Raw genomic sequence first — 20980 nt, forward strand, 5'->3', positions numbered from 1 at the left:
CAACCTTTCAAGGTTGGAATAAAGAGTCCTCATCTTATGCATGAGAAAGAAAGGCAAACATGGGGAATTGTCTTTCTTAAGGTTGTAGAAAGATATAGCTGAAAGATAGAATTAGAAACCAGGTGTCTCATAGCTCTTTAATGCCCTTTCTCTCTTTCTCTGTTCTGGGAGCACTTCCATTCAGCAGATGTGGGGTCAGTGCTAATGCCTTGGCAGTTAACCAAAGCTTTGCTCAGGCTGCAGGATCTCCAGAGCCCAGGAACACTGGGGGCCAAAGGATGGTATTTGGTGAAAGAAGGAAAGCAAAAACAAAGAAAACAGATTGGCTTTGGGATTTTGATGAGACTTATGACCTCAGATATAATGTCCCAGGCTTGAGGATAAAAGGTGGATTCGGGGACAGGGCAGGATCTGTGGATGGAGAAGTTTGTGGGTGTGCTCAGAGAGGCATATTTAGAGATTCACAGATGTGGTGATGAGAAGGATTAATTAGTTTGGGAATGGAGGAAGTGTCTTTTAATCAGGGCATTTAAGAAAATTATTCTTGGCAAAGAGAAGGAGAATGTTAGAAAAATAGATCCACTGTAGGGGCTGGTAAGAGACTCTTCTGTTGAGCTCCCCAAGGTAGCTGCGTCAGAACAGGCACACAAAGCCCCTTACCTGTCATGATTTACATGGTTGTTTAATGTACAGACTATCCCACAGAAGGAAGAACAGCACTGAAGTCCGTTTTGGCAATCTTCCTGCAATGTACAGAATTGAGTACAGTTTCCAGGATCTGATCTGCAGGGTGGGGGCTCCAAGATACTCCCTGGAACACAGACCAGGAAAGAGAAGGGTCTAAACAACAGACTGGAGCAACATTCAGAACTCCAAAACCCCAGGTAACTGCCAGAAAACCAGCCACCTGATCTTCCTCCTGTGGTCACAGGGAGGTAGAATCAGATTTTGTCCTTAGCTGCTGCCTTTCTCTGAGTTCTTGGCAGGGAAAACCAAGGCGTGGGTATCTGACTGGAGACAGGTCAGCAGAACCCTGTACCCATCCTTGCAGATCAGGTATCTCATAGACTGTAGTTAGGTCCAGTTCAAGAGATGAACAGTGTGTGATGAGCAAGAGAGTGGTGTGTAGGTGCATTTGCACTGAATCATTGTGTAGTCCCAAGCAAATTGTACAACCTCTCACTAACAACATAGTTTATCCTAGGATTGACCTAACACGTGCTATTTGTGTGTAGGAAAAATGAGGGGAAGGAAGATTTTGGGAAAGGATGAAGTACACTTCAGTACACTAAAGATACTGGCATCTAGAATACTAGGACCAGAATCACAAATGAGTTCTGGGTGTAACTTATTTCATGGGGTTGAGGGTGGGTATTTTGGAATGAGGAGCAAAGATCAACTTTTCTTTCTTCCCAGATCTCTTCTGTTAAGGAAGTCAGAGTGTCAGGATGCCCCCACTTTCTACTATTAGAGAAGAATAAGCATTTTAATGCTAACATCTCATTCCCCCCTCATCCCTCAGTACTTGGGTCCAAGTCAACACCACTTCCACCAGGAGATCCTGCCACAGGGCTCCAGCTCACAACCTACTTTCTGTTCCTGAGCTCCAAGGCATTAAGGATAGGTACAATTAGCCCCTTCATCAAAGCTCAGCCAGGCCTTAATTTTTGTACCTTGTGACTTGCCCTTTCTTTGGGGTAAATGCCATATGTGGAGCATTCTATAAGCCCCTGTTGACTCACAGCTTTGCAAGTATTTGCAATTAGAAAGGGGTCCATAGGTTATCATACTGACCTGGAGGGAGCAAATAATTAATGAAATTGGGGGCTATAATTGTAACAACAAATAGCACCAGAGAAAAAAGCCAAGGCCCAAGCTGTTGACAATTTGGCAGAGACCAGTATGCAGCATTCACCCTGATCTCCCAGTCATCCCATGGGTCACTAGATTGGTGCAAGAAATTGGAACTGGTCCCCACTTTGGGGAGGAACAGTGTGAGAAAGGAGTCTGTGAGCCAGGGATTTCAGAGAGGTGGACCTTCTCATGTTTTGCCTCCTTTTCTGGTTATGTGATTCCAATCTTACTCACAAAGACTTACCAGTCTCTCAGGAGCCCTTTTTGTGTTTTTCTTCAAACTTTAATCTTTGGTTCTCCAAATTAATCCTGCCCTCATTCTCTTGCATCTAGCTTGGTTTCCCTCAGTCTTACAAATCTGTGTGCTTTTCTGAGACCCCTAAAACAGGAACTTGCATCCTTAAACTCCTGAGATAGTACACACTTCCCTCTTCTGAGCCCCCACCATTCTGAGGATGCTCTTCCCATAGAAGAATGTAGGTGTGATGGATAATAGTTCATTTCCCATTTGGTATTGGTCAAATGAACTGTGGGAGCTCTTGTTAGGTTGAGCTGGGCCTTGGTGGCTGCTGAGATGGACTCTATACCTTGCCACTGATGCTAGTCACTGGTAATTGTGCAAGTACCTTTGAAAGTTTATAATGTGGAGTAAAATGTGAGACTTTCTTTCCTTCTCTCCCAAATGTTCTCCAAATCTTAGATTATGTAGGCTTCAGGCTGAGTTCTATCAACTTAATTTTCTTCTCTGTTTTTAAAAAAAGTTTCATTTACTTATTTGAGAGAGAGAGAGAGAGGAAGAGAGAGAGGAGGGGCAGAGGGAGAGAGAATCTCAAGCAAACTCCCTGCTGACCATAGAGCCTGATGTGGGGCTCAATCTCACGTGGAGATCATGACCTGAGCTGAAATCAAGAATCAGATGCTTAACCTACTGAGCCACCCAGGTGCCCCTCCTCTCTGTTTTATTGCTTGAAAAGTTGGTGCAAGCATCTGTGAATAAACTAGGACAGCAAGAATATACTGGATGATGATGCTGATAACATCTACAGTAGTTAATTCTTATTGAGCATTTATCACGGTCCATTAAGAGTGCTCTGTGTGTACATGCATTATCTCAGTTTCTCCCCTGAGCTGTCCCAGTGTCATTTTACCTTTGCAAAGATAAAATCTGAGGACCAGACACTTCGTTGAAGACCACTCAGTACACACACAGCAGGGATTTAACCTCGATCTTACTGGCAATAAGACTTGGACCCTTGAACATGATACTGTGTTTTTTTCACCATGTTTATCCTCAGCCCTCAGATCTTCTCATCTCTACAGATGCTTCTTCCCTCCCCAGAGCCCAGACCCAGCACATACTCATCACATGTTCCTTGGGGCTTCCAGGCACCTGCTGTGGTGTTAAGTGAATCAACAGAAGGAGCTGGAGAAGCAAGACAGGATTCATGCTGCTGGCAGGACGGATGGGTAAGTCCTGGCTGAGGACTGCTGGATTTGACCAGACACAACTCAGAGGAGGAGAGAGGGAAGGAGGGCAAAGTAGAGGCATGCTGTGATCAGCCTTGCACCTGTGTATTCTAATGACAGATATCCAAGTACCTCCCAACCACGCCCACCCAGGGCCAGGTAGCTTTTTCAAATCTACACCCCTTTCATCCCCTAATCTTGTCCTTGTTATGTCTTTCCTCTGTCTAGGTCTTGTTAATTTCCTTTCACAAAACTTTAATAATTTTTCCCATGTAGAATTCTGGCATGTCTTTGTTATATTTATTCCTAGAAGCTTGGACTTTTAAAATAAAATGGTAAGGTGTGGGTAACTTCTTAGTCATTTCTTTCTCTTTGTTGTTAATGCAGAGAAATGACTTTTATGTATTGATCTGTTACTAGCTACCTTGCTAAATTCTCCCACAGTTCATTTTAATTTCTTGGCATGTTTCTTGTAGTGTTTTTGGTAGTCAATCATCATCTGCAAATTATGACAGTTGTATTTTTTCTCTTAAAAGTTTATGCCATTTAAAAATTTTTTTTAAATTTTAAAATTCTTTTCAGCGTACCAGAATTCATTGTTTATGTACCACACCCAGTGTTCCATGTAATACATGCCCTCCATAATACCCACGACCAGGCTCCCCCAACCTCCCACCCCCCGCCCCTTCAAAACCCTCAGATTGTTTTTCAGAGTCCATAGTCTCTCATGGTTCGTCTCCCCCTCCAATTTCCTCCAACTCCCTTCTCCTCTCCATCTCCTCATGTCCTCCATGTTATTTCTTATGCTCCACAAATAAGTGAAACCATATGATAATTGACTCTCTCTGCTTGACTTATTTCACTCAGCATAATCTCTTCCAATCCCGTCCATGTTGATACAAAAGTTGGGTATTCATCCTTCCTGATGGAGAAATTTTATGCCATTTTTAAATGTCTCCTTGTGCTGGCCAGGACCTCCCCACATGACTGTATAGAAGTGAAGATGTGCATATTCTTGCCTGATACCTGACTTAAAATGAAAGCTTCCCAAATTTCCCCTTTTAGGATAGTGTCTAATTTAGATTTCTCATAAACATCTTTTATCAAGTTTAGAAAGTTCTTTTTCATTCCCAACAACAAGAAAATTTTCCTTAATTTATGTGAAATTATATCTATTGCTTTTTTCTGTTAACATGTTGAATTACATTTCAGGTTTTCTTTTTTTTTTTTTAAAGATTTTATTTATTTACTTGACAGACAGAGATCACAAGCAGGCAGAGAGGCAGGCAGAGAGAGAGAGGGGAAAGCAGGCTCCCTACTGAGCAGAGAGCCCAATGTGGGGCTTGATCCCCGGATCCTGGGCTCATGACCTGAGCCTAAGGCAGAACCTTTAATCCATTGAGCCACCCAGGTGCCCCTCAGATTTTCTTTTTTTTTAAAGTTTTATTTATTTATGACAGAGAGGGAGAGAGAGGGAAAGAGAATGTGAGAGTGGGAGGGGCAGAGGGAGAGAGAGAGATAGAATCTCAGGAAGACTCTGTGTTGAGCTCAGAGCCCAATTCGGAGCTTGATCCCATGATCCTGAGATCACCACCCAAGCAAAAAATCAAGACTGGGTTGCTCAACTGACTGCAGCACACAGACACTCCCATTTCAGGTTTTCTAATATTAAACCATTTTTACAGTTCTCCCATAATCTAATGTGATTATTGGATATTATCATTTTCATATAATTTAGTTCAGTTTGCTATTTTCAAGGAATTTTACATCTTGTTCATAAGAGAGCTGGACCTGTAACCTTCCTTTCTCACACTGTTCTTCCCTGCTTTTATCATATGTTCACAATGACCTCATAGAAAATGTGGCAATGAAGAAGTCAAACTCTCTCTCTTTGCAGATGACATGATACTTTATATAGAAAACCCAAAAGACTCCACCCGCAAACTACTAGAACTCATACAGCAATTCAGTATGTGACAGGATAAAAAAATCAATGTACAGAAATCAGTTGCTTTCTTATACACTAACAATGAAAATACAGAAAGGGAAATTAGAGAATCGATTCCATTTACTATAGCACCAAGAACCATAAGATACCTGGGAATAAACCTAACCAAAGAGGTAAGGATCTGTACTCAAGGAACTATAGAACACTCATGATAGACATTGAAGAAGACACAAAATGATGGAAGACCATTTCATGCTCATGGCTTGGAAGAATAAACATTGCTAAAATGTCTATACTGCCTAGAGCAATCTATACTTTCAATGCCATTCCGATCAAAATTCCACTGGCATTTTTCAAAGAGCTGGAACAAACAATCCCAAAATTTGTATGGAAACAGAAGAGACCCCAACTTGCTAAGGAAATGTTGAAAAAGAAAAACAAAACTGGGGGCATCACATTGTATGATTACAAGCTTTACTACAAAGCTGTGATCACCAACAGCATGGTACTGGCACAAAAACAGACACATAGACCAGTGGAATAGAGTAGAGAGTCCAGAAATGGCCCCGCAACTCTATGGGCAACTAATCTTCCACAAAGCAGGAAAAAATATCCAGTGGAAAAAAGACAGTCTCTTCAAGAAATGGTGCTAGGCAAATTGGATAGCTATGTATAGAAGAATGAAAGTTGACCATTCTCTTACACCATACACAAAGATAAACTCGAAATGGATAAAAGACCTCAACATGAGACAGGAATCCATCAGAATCCTAGAGGAGAATATAGGCAGTAACCTCTTTGATATCAGCCACAGCAACTTCTTTCAAGATATGTCTCCAAAGGCAAAGGAAACAAAAGCGAAAATGAACTTTTTGGATTTCATCAAGATCAAAAGCTTCTGCACAGCAAAGGAAAAAGTCAACAAAACAAAGAGGGAACCCACAGAATGGGAGAAGATATTTGCAAATGACAGTACAGACAAAAGGCTGATATCCAGGATCTATAAAGAACTCCTCAAACTCAACACACACCAAACAGAAAATCATGTCAAAAAATGGGCAGAACACATGAACAGACACTTCTCCAATGAAGACATACAAATGGCTATCAGACACATGAAAAAATGTTCATCATCACTAGCCATCAGGGAGATTCAAATTAAAACCACATTGAGATACCACCTTACACCAGTTAGAATGGCCAAAATTAGCAAGACAGGAAACAACGTGTGTTGGAGGGGATGTGGAGAAAGGGGAACCCTCTTGCACTGTTGGTGGGAATGCAAGTTGGTGCAGCCAATTTGGAGAACAGTGTGGAGATTCCTTAAGAAATTAAAAATAGAGTTTCCCTATGACCCTGCAATTGCACTACTGGCTATTTACCCCAAAGATACAGATGTAGTGAAAAGAAGGGCCACTTGTACCCCAATGTTCATAGCAGCAATAGCCACAGTCACCAAACTGTGGAAAGAACCAAGATGCCCTTCAACGGACGAATGGATAAGGAAGATGTGGTCCATATACACGATGGAGTATTATGCCTCCATCAGAAAGGATGAATACCCAACTTTTGTAGCAACATGGACAGGACTGGAAGAGATTATGCTGAGTGAAATAAGTCAAGCAGAGAGAATCAATTATCATACGGTTTCACTTATTTGTGGAGCATAAGAAATAACATGGAGGACATGAGGAGATGGAGAGGAGAATGGAGTTGGAGGAAATTGGAGGGGGAGATGAACCATGAGAGACTATAGACTCTGAAAAACAATCTGAGGGTTTTGAAAGGGTGGGAGGTGGGAGGGAGGGTGAGCCTGGTGGTGGGTATTATGGAAGGCATGTATTGCATGGAGCAGTGGGTGTGGTGCATAAACAATGAATTCTGTTACACTGAAAAGAAATTAAATAAAAAAATTAGAGCTTCCCTATGACCCTGCAATTGCACTATTGGGTATTTACCCCAAAGATACAGATGTAGTGAAAAGAAGGGCCATCTGTACCCCAATGTTCATAGCAGCAATGGCCACAGTCGCCAAACTGTGGAAAGAACCAAGATGTCCTTCAACAGACGAATGGATAAAGAAGATGTGGTCCATATATACTATGGAGTATGATGCCTCCATCAGAAAGGATGAGTACACGAGTTTTGTATCAACATGGACGGGACTGGGAGAGATTATGCTGAGTGAAATAAGTCAAGCAGAGTCAATCATCATATGGTTTCACTTATTTGTGGAGCATAAGGAATAACACGGAGGACATGGGGAGATGGAGAGGAGAAGAGAGTTGAGGGAAATTGGAGGGGGAGACGAACCATGAAAGACTGTGGACTCTGAGAAACAATCTGAGGATTTTGGAGGGGCAGGGTTGGGGGGTTGGGTGAGTCTGGTGGTGGGTATTAAGGAGGGCACGTATTGCATGGAGAACTGGTTGTGGTGCATAAACAATGAATTTTGGAACACTGAAAAGAAATAAAAAAAAAGAAAATTTGGAATAGCAGCCCCTATTTATCAATTCTGTGGAGAGTTTTGTGTAAGGTAAAGAAAACTAGTTACTCGAATCCTTAATTTCCTTTTTTCTCCTTCTTGTGCAAATATACTCACTTGCACCTGTTGTTTTCACTTAACAATATATCCTGAAAATCACCCTAAGGCAGCTCATAGCAATTCCCCCCTTTTTTAGAACTACCTTCAACACCACTCTGTGCACACAAACTTCGTCATTCAGCCAATCTTCTTTAGAGGGGCATTTATGTATTTTCCATGATTTTGCTATTACAAATATGATTCAGTGAACAGCCATGTGCATATTTTCTGTATTGTTGGAGGTATAACATCTGGATAAGTTTCTACAGGTGTAACCGTTGCTTAAAATGGTAGATTGACAGAGTTTTCTTGGATATCATGAAATACCATTCCTTAAGGTTTATACTATTTTGTACTGCCCCCAACCATGTGAGTGTGGGTGTTTCCCCCAGCGGGATGTACGATTGTGTTTTTGAATCTTTGCCAAACTATATGAGAAATGTTATCTCTGCAGTTGCTGATGTTCATTCACATTGTGGTACATTCCAGTACTTCATTGATTTTTATATCTGAATAATAATCCATTGCATGTATATACCACAATTTGCTGATGTATTCATCTGTTGATGGACATTTAGGTTGTTTCCTCCCTTCAGTGATTGTGAATAGTGCAATGTGAATGTTTGTGTACAAGGATTTTTTTAGTACCTATTTTCAGTCCTTTTGGGTGTATGTCTAGCAGTAGTATTGATGGGTCCTATGTTAAACTTTTGAGGAAATTTAGACTTTGTCCATAGTTGTTGACCTATTAAGCATTTTTTATCACTAAGGTGTAAGAGTTTCAATTTCTCCACTTCCTTGCCAAGTCTTACTATTTTCCTCCTTTCTTCCTTTCTCCCTTCCTCCTTTCCTTCCTTCCTCCCTTCCTTCCTTCTTTTCTCCCTTCCTTCCTCCCTTCTACCTCCCTTTCTTTCTTTCTTCTTTCTTTCTCTATTTTTTGGATTATAACCTTCCATGTGATTGTGAAGTAGTATCTAACTGTGGCTTTGATTTGCATTTCCTTAATGATGTTAAACATCTTTTCATATACTTGCTGTGTCTTCACTGGAGAAGTGTCTACTCAAGTTCTTTGCAATTTTATAACTGTGGTGTTTATCTTTCTTGAACTGTAAGAGTTCTTTTTATATTCTGATTATTAGACCTTACCAAACATATAATTTTCAAATATCTTCTCCTACTTTATGTGTTATTTTTTCACCTTTTTAATAGTCTTTTGATGCACAAGTGTTCTTCACTTTGATGAAGTCCAATTTATCTATTTTGTTGATGTTATTGCTATGCTTTTGATATCATTTCTTTAAAAAAAAGATTTATTTATTTATTTGACAGAGAGAGACACACAGAGAGAGGGAACACAAGTAGGGGGAGTGAGAGATGGAGAAGCAGGCTTCCTGCTGAGCAGGGAGCCCGATGTGGGGCTTGATCCCAGGACCCCAGAATCATGACCTGAGCTGAAGGCAGATGCTTAACAACTTGAGCCATCCAGGCACCTTTGATGCCATTTCTAATGATCCATTACCTCATCCAAGGTCATGATGATTTCCTCTACACTTTCATCTTGAAATGTTATAGCTTATTTATTTCAAAGATTTTATTTATTTATTTGACACAGAGAGAGAGATCACAAGTTGGCAGATTGGCAGGCAGAGAGAGAGGGGTAAGCAGGCTCCCTGCTGAGCAGAAAGCCTGATGTGGGGCTTGATGCCAGGACATTGAGACCATGACCTGAGCTGAAGGCAGAGGCTTAACCCACTGAGCTGCCCAGGTGCCCCTAGCTCTTATATTTAAATCATTGATCAACTTTGAATTAATTTTTGTATAGGATGTGAGGTAGGGATCCATTTTCATCATTTTGCCTGTGAATATCAAGGGTCCCGGTACCATTTGTTGATGTGACTATTTTTAGTTTTGATATACTGTTAAAAATCATTGGCCATAGATGTGTAGTTTTATTTCTAGACTCTGAATTCTATTTATCAATCTATATGCCTGTCCTTATGCCAGTACCACACTCTTTTGATTATTGATTTGATTATTGTAGCTTTGTAATAAGTTTTGAAATTGAGAAATTTAAGTCCTCCAATTAATACTATTTTGTGTATATGGCATGCCCTTCGAAATTCTATATGAATTTGAGGATTGGCTTCTTCATGTCTGAGGAAAAAAAAAAGCCATTGGAATTTTATTTGGGATTATGCCATATTGCCATTTTAATGCCCTAGATCTTCCAATCCACAAATATGGAATGTCTTAATTTATTTAGGTCTTCCTTAATGTCTTTCAGCAACGTTTTGTATTTTTTGGTGCACACGTTTTTCACTTTCATGGTTAAACTTATTCCTAGGTATTTTAACCTTTTATATCCTATTGGAAATTGAATTGTTTTCTTAATCTTTTTTGGATTGCTAGTTGCTGGTGTATAGAAACACAGTTGATTTTTGTGTCTTATTTTTGTATTTTGCAACTTTGCTGAATTTGTTTATTAGTTCTACCAATTTTTTTGTGTGGATCTGTTCGGAATTTCTCTGTGGGATCATGCCATTTGCGAACAGAGTTTTTTTCCCTTCCTTTCCAGTTTAGATGGCTTTTTTCCTTGCTTAATTGCTTTGCTTAAGACTTCCAGTACAATGTTGACTAATAGTAATGAAAGCTGCATTTTTGTCTTATTCCTGATCTGGAGAGGAAAGCTTTCACTCTTTCACCATTGAATATAATGATAGTTGTGTATTTTTCATAGATACCTTTAATCCTTGTTGAGGAAGTTCCTTGTGTTCCTAGTTTTGTGAATGTGGTGCAATTTGTAAAATGCTTTTTCTGTTTTGGTTGAGATGATCATGTGATTTTTTTTTCCTCCCTTCATTGTATTAATGAGTTTTATTACATATCACTGCAACCCAAGTATCTCAGATTTTAAAACCAAACTATACCTGTGTCCTGAAGGAGAATGTATCAGGAGTTTAGAACATCAGAATAGGGTTTAACTCTTCACTGCCATCTTCTCCCCATCTTCAATGCCTATTGGGAGTCCAGCATCCCTAGGTTTCCCCATTTTCTCTTTTTAGGGGAAAACCCAACTATGCTTCAGAAAGCCTACAATACTTCTCCACAATATTTATGGTCAATGATTACCTCTTCCTGGAGAATGTGCCCTGAGCTCTTGGCTGGTGGGTCTCCTCATCTGTCTGAGCTCTATGATACTTACAGTATGCCCCTATTCTTTGCATGTCCTCCTCTAGTCTCTCTCTAGATGACATATTAATCAGTCATAATATATTAATAATTATAATATAGTAATAATTAACATATAATCATATTAATATATCACTCTCTGCTTAGTGGGGAGCCTGCTTCCTCCTCTCTCTCTCTGCCTACTTGTGATCTCTCTCTGTCAAATAAATAAAAACTTTAAACAAAAAAAGAACCTTAGTTTAAAAAAATAATATATCAATGATCAGTATAATAATATGATCACGATACATTAATATAATATACTAATAAAATATAGTGTATTAATATACTTAAATGTAATGTATTAATATATCAATATAATACATAACATATTAATTAATATAGAATAATTAATATCAATAGAATAGATTAATAACTAATTAACAATATAATCAGTTATAATTATAATATAATGATATATTAATAGCTTTATTAAGATATACTTGATATATTTCAGATTTTTTCAAGCTGGGAAAGTTTATGTGTGTAATATATATAATTATATGTATAAAATATGTAATATATTGTTTTCTAGACTTATTAATATATAAATGACATAACATTGTGTAAATTTAAGGTGTACAATGTGTTGGTTTGATATGCTTGCCTACCGTAAAATGATCCAACACCTCCATCACATCATATAATTATCATTTCTTATTTGTGGTGAGAACACAGAAGTATTACTCTCTTAGCAACTTTCTTTTTTCTTTTTTAAAGATTTTGTTTATTTATTTATTTATTTATTAATAATTTAAAAAAGATTTTATTTATTTATTTGACAGAGATCACAAGTAGGCAGAGATGCAGGCAGAGAGAGAGAGAGAGAGAGAGAGAGAGAGAGGAGGAAGCAGGCTCCCTGCTGAGCAGAGAGCCCGATGCAGGGCTCGATGCGGGGCTCGATGCGGGGCTCGATCCCAGACCCTGAGATCATGACCTGAGCCGAACGCAGAGGCTTTAGCCCACTGAGCCACCCAGGTGCCCCAAAGATTTTATTTATTTGAAAACAAGGGCGGGGGGGAGGGAGAAGGAACAGGGGGAGGGGCAGAGGGAGAGGGAGAAGCAGACTCCTGAGTGAATGGGGAGCCCCACATGGAGTCCTGGGGACTCCAGGATCATAACTTGAGCTAAAGGTAGATGGTTAACCCGGTGAGCCACCCAGGTACCCTCTCTTAGCAACTTTCAAGTAGGTAATACAGTGCTGTTACCTATAAGCATTATGCATATGTTACATAGCCAGAATCTATTCATCTTGCAATTGGAAGTTTATACCCTTTGCCAACATTCCCCATTCACCAATCTCCAGCCAGTGGTAACCATCATTCTATTCCCTGTTTCTAACAGTTCAGCATTTTAATTTCCATAAAGAGATGACATCATACAATATTTGCCCTTCCTGTCTGACATTTTACTTATCACAATGCCTCAAATTTTATCCAGGTTGTCAAAAATGGCAGGATTTCCTTCCTTCTTAGTGTTGAATGATATCTGTATCTTCTTCATTTATTCATCCCATGATGGACTCAGGTTGTTTTTATATCTTCCTACAAAAATACTGTTTTCTTTTTTTTTGTAAATTATTTTGTAATTAGAATATAGAAATATTGGGCGCCTGGGTGGCTCAGTGGGTCAAGTCTCTGCCTTTGGCTCAGGTCATGATCTCAGAGGGTCTTGGGATCCAGCTCCGAATCCAGCCCCCCTCTCTCTGTCTGCCTCTCTGCCTACTTGTGATCTCTCTCTGTCAAATAAATAAATAAAATCTTTTTTTTTAAGATTTTATTTATTTATTTGAGAGAGAGACAGTGAGAGAGAGCATGAGTGAGGAGAAGGTCAGAGAGAGAAGCAGACTCCCCGCGGAGCTGGGAGCCCGACGCGGGACTCGATCCCGGGACTCCAGGATCATGACCTGAGCTGAAGGCAGTCGTCCAACCAACTGAGCCACCCAGGCGTCCCTAAATAAAATCTTTTAAAAAATGAAAAAAGAATATAGAAATATTACATCTTTCAGGGAAAAAATTCTCTTTGCAAAGGAGGGGATTAGTCATGTGAGAGCAGGAATCCTCTGCAGAAGCCCAAGTCCCACAGAGAACAGGCTCTGTTAAGGGCAGGCAAAGGGGAGGAAACAGGGCTCCTCGTTTGGCCAGTGGAAGCAGGGAGGAGCCCAGGATAACCACCCAGCTCTCCAGGGAAGTCTGTGCCAGACTGAGAGCTCTCCACTCTGGCCAGAGGCATGCCAAGCCAGGCTCTGCTGCTTCTCCTGCTCCTCGGTGAGCTGCTGCTGCAGACCCAGGGAGGCCACCGGAAACTGAAGATGATGCAGAGTAGGTGATGGACTAGGGGATAGGGAGGGGAAGGGGGCCAGGAGGCTCTGTGTCCCTTCTGAGGAAGTCCTGGGTGTTGGAACCTTTCAGCACATCCTGCTCAGACCACAGCACTATGAAGACTCTGGGTCCTCCCAAACCATGGCCCTCTGGCCCCTTTATCTGGCCCTGGGAACAGTGATGGGGGTGGAGGGGAAACTATGTCTTTTGCTTCTCCATTCCTAATACCCAGACACAAACACCACACACAGTGGTGAAAGGTACATCACAGGCTGAGAGTCACATGGAGAAACCAAACAACGGTTCTTAGATTTATGCACATATGTGCATGTTACATCCACAAATGTTGGTGGGAGTAGGTATAGAATGAAAGGACCGTGGGAAAACAAGTTTTGGGGTGTACAAGGTCAAGTCAAAGTTATCGGAGAGACCAGGATGGTGGCAGTGGAAGGGAAATAGTGCAAGTGGTAAAATCTGGGAAGAGGCAAGGGCCCTGGAGAAAGTGACAGTGACAGGAGAGAGGGGGCAGAGTGGCAAGTCACCTTCCTCTCTAGACCCTGCAGATTCTGGAGAGTGGAGAGGGTCTGTAGGATGTCTCAGTCTCTGCTGAGTTCTCAGAGTATAGATTCAATGGGAGGCATCACCAAGGCCATGACTAACATGGGAGACTGACATGGGAGAGAGGGTCCTGGTTGCAGAGTACCCAGAGGGCCCAGGAAGGCCAGGTATTGAGATCTGTTGGGGGAAGAGTAAGGAGTTATAGGATTTAAGATACTGTCAACCACTAGGACTGAGTGAAGGGCAGAAAATGATTTCCCTGAAAAGTCCAAGAGTGTCATGAGTAGGACCTGGGTTCTGGGGTTTTGGGAGAGGCTTTAAGCTTCAGAGGAGGGCTCTCAGGGGATCTGGTTCCAGTGATCTTGTTCCTGCTCCTTTTTAGGTGCAAAAGCCTGTCAAAAGAAGCCCAGTGTGGATCTTTGCAGCAATCACTGTTCATATTTTCTAAAGTGTCCAGAAGAAAATACTGTATGCTGTCCAGCTTACTGTGGGAATGTTTGCATGAGCCTCCAGTGAGTGGGCAAGGGGGCTGAGCGGGCATCATGCCCCCACCCTCAACCCTTTATTCAGACCAAATCAGGAGGATCTGAGATCCCAGGCACCAGGTCGTCAACAGGAATGCACCCTCCCCACTGTCTGAACTCTTTGTTCCTGTCAAATAAACCAGAACAGATGTCCACAGACCTGCCTACTTTAGTCCCAGTGCTTGTGACCATTGAGGACCCAGTGCAGACCCCAGAAGGCCCCCCCTCTCTGGGTCCAGGTCTCTGATCTCTCTCCCCTTGTCATTCTTCTGTATTCTCTCTCCTGTTGGTTCCTGCACCATTGCCAAGTCCTGGAGGCCCAGCCTCATTGTTGATCTGCTTACTGAGCCAGCACACCCAGGGGAGAAACTTCTCATGTGTGGTATCTCCCAATACTAACCAGAACATTCCCCAGCCTGGGGTCCAAAGGACCAAGTTAGACATGAGGCGGGTGGAGGCTAGACCCTGGTCACAGAGTAGGAGGCCCCAGGGAGGCCTCTTCTTAAACTTGACCCACCATCACCCCATTTCCCCCATTCTCCTTGTGAGGTTCAGATTACTGTCCCTTTATAAGGGAGAAAACCAATCCAAGGGAAGTTGAGTGACATGCTCAAGGCAAAAGAGAGTGAGAGGTCATGCTGTGGCCAGAAGAGGATGTTTGTGTGGACCCCCGTTTGCTCACAGTTCCTCCATTATGGTTCTTCCATTATGGGCATGAAAGTGAGTGTCTACACTAACATCTAGTGTTACACTCCAGTCCAGGGCTTCCTGGTGGGCATCGGTGAAGGATTGCCCAGAGGAGGAAATCTGCCTCTCTCAGGCCAGAGCCTCTGGCCCACCTCAGAAGCATGCCAGGGCTCCTGGTATCAGAGGAACTTCTCTACCTCACCTTGGGCCTGCCCTTGGACCAGGAGACCTTAGGAAAGAGGTTATGATCAACCAGCAGCACAGACATCATCAGACATAGGTTGGCAGTAAGGACATGCTCTGTAGGAGTGGTCCTCACATAGCCTGACTCTGTGAGCATCTTCCCAGGGCTTGGCCAGGCCCCAAACGCCCCGGGAGAGACTATTAGGAGAGGCAAAGTTACCGGCCAGGGCCCACACAAGGAATGACCTCCCACATCTATGACCAGTGCTCCCTACCATGTGGGTACACCATGCTGCCAGCTGACCTATTGCTTGCCACTGGCATGAGCCCCTCAGATCATAAAATCTACTGGAAGCAGCTGGTCTTCTCCATCGTGATAATTGGTGTCTTGGCCCTTGTTCCATAGAGCTCTCTGGACACTCCACCCTGCCCCAGTGGATTCAGAGGATACCCCTAGAAGGCTTTGACTGGGAGGAGTGCTTACCTGGCCAGCACTCCATGTTCTGTCCTATGGAACAGCTGTGTGTTCCATGGTAGGTCGAGTGGAGGAATGGGGACCCCTGTAAGGCCTTGACTCTCAGGATTCAAGGAAGGCAAGGAGGCAGAGGAGGGAGCACCTGTAAATTCTGCCATGACCTGGGTGTCTAAAAAGCCTGTGGAGAATTGTTGATCAAGCTGGTCTGTCTGACAAACACATGGCCTCATGGTTGTCATGGTTTCTGTGGTCATTTTTCTCTTCTCATGCTCCAGCCATGCTACTTCTCTATGTCAGTGCAGATGAGAGGACTCTAGAAGTATCTGCTGTGTCTCATACACCATGATAATGGTCAACTCCTGCCTCATTTCCATCCTTTGGGTGACCTCAGGCACCCAAGTAGGTCCATACTGGTGCCTTCACCTACAAAGTGCGCCCCACCACCGCCTCTGGTAGTAGACTGTGTCATAACAAACCCAGGGTGTCTAATTAAGGAAGTATTGGAAGTTAGCTTTAGGTGCTGAGTGCAAGATCTACCTTCAAGAAATGCCCATCCACCCAAATATAATTAGAATGGGCATATGGGCTTGGCGTGCAGGATTCAAGGAAGGTTCTATCCTGAGGCAGTTGTTTCTAAGCCTAAAATCCTACCATTAAAATTACATTCTCTAGGAATGTATACTCACCAGTGAGTATAGTGTCTGTCCAGTGTCTTAGCTTGGGAAGGGCTCACTTCCTGGAAAGCATTAGTGAGTGGGTATGAGAAGGTAGAACAATCTATGTGAGAGGACATCACGCATCTGATTTCTGAGTCTATTCTGGGTCACTGCTGCTGGGTCCCTTTTTAGGTGGATTCAGGTTTCTTTCATTGATCAATGCTTTCTAGTTTTTAATATTGGTAATTTAGGGGGTTTTTTGAAAACTCCAGTTATATTTATTTATTTAGATTTTCTTTGTCCATCTTCTTTATTAATCTTTCTCTCATTGATCTCACTTTTTGCATTTTATTTGTGATCTCTTGTCTTCTTTTTCTTTAAGTTTAAATTCAATTAGCCAAGGTATAGTACATCAATCCTTTTTTATATAATGTTCAATGATTCGTTAGTTGAATATTGTCTTCTTTCATTCTTCTTCAATGCCTCTTATAGTTCAGTTGAATTTATTCTGTCTCAAAATCTTGTAACATCTTTATTTCTGAAATGACCTTTAACTTTTTCTTTGATATTTTTGTTTGTCCACCTCTTATTTCATGTCTTCCTGGATTTTTGGCCACTTATGTGTGAGTTTTAAAATTTCTGATTCAAGCTATTTTTTTTTCATCTGTTAAAATCTTTGTTTACAGATATTTATATAATTAAAGTTGTAGGTGTTGTATTAACCTTCTCCCTGACAAGGTGTTTCTTTGGGACATTTTTTTTTCTGCAGAAATATTTCAGTTTTCATTTGTTCTGTTTTCTTTAATAGTAGATTTATATTGAAGTTGTCTAATATTTTTCCATTAACTTTGTAATGTCTTATTTTAATAGACCAGCAGGGACAGTTTAATGCTCAAATTGTTCTAGGCTTTGACCACTGGGAACCCTTCAAGGTTAGTTCCTGTTTCTCATTCTTTGACTTTGTAGCATTTCCTTACTTTCCGACCCTAAAAGATACTATAGTCTTATCTTGTATTTTCTAAGCCTAGTTCTAGAATCAGCCATTTCTCCAAGAAGCCTTAGCCCACTTATTGGAGAATGGTAATAAAAACCAAGATCTGGGCTTCTGGTGTGTTTATGGCTACTGTGGTATCACTGCTTCCAGGCATAGCCAGGAAATATACACCATGTGTAACTAATCCATATACACACACTCTGTCTACTTCAGCTTCTGTCTCTCTGTATATATATTGGGCTGAATGTGGGTTCATTTTGATGTCTCTGACTCAAATCCATTACCCACAGGGCTCATCCTAGCCTTCCATTTTGCTTATTTGTAACTTCTTTTCTCTTACAGTTAGAAACATGACTTCTAACATCCCCAGTTATTTACTTATTTGTCCAATCTTGCATACAAACTTATATACATCTTATATACATGTAAAATCATTTTAGAATTTTTACCCAGGAGTGCCTGGATGGCTCAGTTGGTTAAGTGTCCAACTCTTGATTTTGGCTCAGATCATGATCTCAGGATCATGAGACCAAGCCCCATGTCCAGCTCCGAGCTGGGCATGAGGCCTGCTTGGGATTCTCTCTCTCTCCATCTCCCTCTTCCCCTTCCCCCTGTTCATGCACACTTTCTCTCTTTCTAAAAAAATTTTTTAAAAATTTTTTACCCAAACCCTGTGAGAAACAAATTTACCAGAGACCTGTTCTCTGAAAAACCGAATGAAAGAGCTATTTGCCAGTTACCCACATTAAAATTATGTACTAAAAATAAACTTCTGGGGCGCCTGGGTGGCTCAGTGGGTTGAAGCCTCTGCCTTCGGCTCAGGTCATGATCTCAGGGTCCTGGGATCAAGCCCCGCATCGGGCTCTCTGCTCAGCAGGGAGCCTGCTTCCCCCTCTCTCTCTGCCTGCCTCTCTGCCTACTTGTGATCTCTGTCTGTCAAATAAATAAATAAAATCTTTTAAAAAAATAAATAAAAATAAAAATAAACTTCTATTCTCTGAAAAGCATGAAATTAGCCTATTGTTTCTAAGGTAATCAAATGAGGAAGCAATTTGAGGGTATAATATGGTAATCAAAGGTAGTGGGAGGGAGTTGAAAAAACCAAAATCCACTGCTGATAAATGAGTTTATTGGTCAAGGATTTGCTCTTGCCCAGCCCTCAGTGTGAATGGACTGGTGTCCTGCTGGGAGGTTAGGGTTTAAACCTCATGCAAATATTTCCTGCAAGACAGAAATGTTATATACTCAGAGGCTAAGGGAACTCTGAGGAACAAGCATTCATTTCCAAACTTTATATTACCCATCCCCACCAGACCCTGGGACATGAGTATTTTACGCAATGCCAAGAATTGTACACTTCTGGGGTGGGGAGGTGGGTTTGGCTCATTGAACAGAGAAATGTAGACATTTGGGGCCTGACTGGGTCCTAAGGGTTCATTGAAAGGTCTGACTATGGAGGAAATGGTTAGAAATTTGGAGGAAAATTGGGAAAAGAGAAAACAATTGAGTAATAAAATGAGGACAACATAGGCATTGATTATATAATGAAAGAAATAAAGTGCCCCAAGCTGGTGTCTTGGTTTATTCACCAGTGCTCTACTGTCCAGGCTTAGGGGACATTGTCTTCCACTATTTTTGTGCATAGGATTTGAGGAACCTCAGTCTTCTGTTTATGAATAACAGCATCTGAGAATCAGTAAAGACCCACGCCCAAGCACCTCTCCCAACTCACTTTATTTTTCCAACAGATGTTCCCACAATAGGTCCAGCAGCATGTATAATTTTTGCTTATACATTTAAGGGCTCTAGAACACTTCTTGGTACATTCAGTGACGCTTGGCTCTCCCCAGCATTCCTCAAGGAACATTTCATCCCCTATAATTGACATGAGTTGGAAAGAGGCTGACAAGGGCCGCATAACCAAGGTGGGAAGAGAAGTCCTTCATAAGCTTAACAGCCCCTCCTAGAATCCAAGCCCCACCAAGCCCCACCCAGGTATCCATCTGCCTTAGGAGAAAATCCCTGTACTGAACCTCCTCATTACATCTTCACAGATCTCTGCCTTTTCTGCTCCCATAGGCCTCTGGGCCCTCATCAAGCCTCCTGGAGATAGGATTCAGCATACACCCCCCCACACACACTCATGTGTCCTCCTATAAAGTCTACGTTTCTGTAACAGGAGACCTCAGGGCCCAAGGCAGCCTCTAGCCTCGTTATCATACCTACTTCCTAGTGTGGGGAGCCACACCAGGGAGAATAAGGAACAGATTATCTCCCTTCTTCTCTTTCTTATTGACCCTGCCTTTAAGAACAGCTTTTCACCAAATTCTTCTCTCTCTCACCCATTTTCTTGGCACCCTCCACTGATTCCATTTTCTCATCATATGGCCCTCAACTTTGCCCCACTAGAGACACATCTCATGTCTCTTTTCTATCTTTTCACATTCTTAAAGATTTGCCACTGAAACTAAGGGTATATATATATTAAGAAATCCCCCTATCGTACTCTTCAAATCACACACAGCTAAGACACATAGCTTCTGGAAGTACAGAAAGATAAGGTACCCTGACATGGAAAAATAACATATCTTTATAACTTATGGGATGTATGTAAAAGGTGGCAGGGCCCATTGCCACTTTCAAAGTTGGAAGAGGAAGCATCAGAGAACCTCCACTTGGACATTTCTTAGATCTCTGTGCATTAACAAAAAAGTCTCTGAATCTCCAATAGGTGACCCAGAGAAAGTGGGTCCTGAGTCCTGAGTCAAATGTGCCAGACTCAATACCCATTCATTTGTCCAGGAAAAAGCACAATACCCTCCTTCCACAGTACACCCACCCCCAGGTTAATCACCTACAGCTGTGTTTTCCCTTCATCACTCCCAGCACAGACGGTAGCACCATACAGAGGAATGTCATGAGCTGAGGTGTCCAGAGCTTCATGATGATGACCATATATGTCTGAATATATACTGTCAGGATGTTTTTTTCCCTTTCCAGTTGCTGCTGGAAATTGAGAGATATAAACAGAGTTGTGAGGCAAGAAGAATGGCTTATAGAATTTCTTTACTATTTGTCTACTTATTCCTCCTTGCCCCCATCCACCCAACAACAGGCACACACACACCAAAGCTGAACACTGGCTTTGCTGAAAGACTTCTCTGTATCTCACACTTCCTGCCTTCCTTTTATAGAAAAAAAAATTATTTTAAAAATGTGCTGCCTTCTGTTGATGAAAAGATAATTCAAATCCAGCTGACAAAATTCTTAAATCACAGAAAAGTACAAAGAAGACAATGAAGTATTTCTGGTAACTCCACTATATTGGTGTATGTTATCCTATCTTCTATATGTGCACATAAAACTGAAGTCATATCAGATTTGCTGTCTATATCTTTTTTTATAATTTTTTATTATGTTCATCACCATACAGTACATCATTAGTTCTTGATGTAGTGTTCCATGGTTCATTGTTTGCATATAACACCCAGTGCTCCATGC

General features: G+C 41.6%; 3 protein-coding genes across 3 annotated transcripts; 1 reads left to right on the forward strand and 2 right to left on the reverse strand.

The window, feature by feature from the left end:
* Positions 1 to 656: 656 nt before the first annotated feature.
* LOC111141524 (WAP four-disulfide core domain 13) lies at positions 657 to 3301 on the reverse strand. The gene is made up of 2 exons (XM_022494135.1): positions 3214 to 3301; positions 657 to 811 (listed from the first exon to the last, which is right to left on the reverse strand). The coding sequence occupies exons 1-2, from the start codon at positions 3299 to 3301 to the stop codon at positions 657 to 659; spliced, it is 243 nt and encodes an 80-aa protein (XP_022349843.1).
* A 10010-nt stretch (positions 3302 to 13311) lies between these two features.
* Positions 13312 to 14476, forward strand: LOC111141525 (WAP four-disulfide core domain 10B). Its single transcript, XM_022494136.1, has 2 exons — positions 13312 to 13402; positions 14343 to 14476. Exons 1-2 carry the CDS (start codon positions 13312 to 13314, stop codon positions 14474 to 14476), a joined length of 225 nt encoding a protein of 74 aa, XP_022349844.1.
* Positions 14477 to 18685: 4209 nt separating this feature from the next.
* Positions 18686 to 20434, reverse strand: LOC111141526 (WAP four-disulfide core domain 11). Its single transcript, XM_022494137.1, has 3 exons — positions 20338 to 20434; positions 19212 to 19354; positions 18686 to 18700 (listed from the first exon to the last, which is right to left on the reverse strand). The coding sequence occupies exons 1-3, from the start codon at positions 20432 to 20434 to the stop codon at positions 18686 to 18688; spliced, it is 255 nt and encodes an 84-aa protein (XP_022349845.1).
* Between the last annotated feature and the right edge of the window lie 546 nt (positions 20435 to 20980).

This window comes from Enhydra lutris, unplaced genomic scaffold (genome assembly GCF_002288905.1).
Source record: "Enhydra lutris kenyoni isolate GAN:26980312 unplaced genomic scaffold, ASM228890v2 scaffoldscaffold6, whole genome shotgun sequence".
Lineage (NCBI taxonomy): Eukaryota > Metazoa > Chordata > Mammalia > Carnivora > Mustelidae > Enhydra > Enhydra lutris.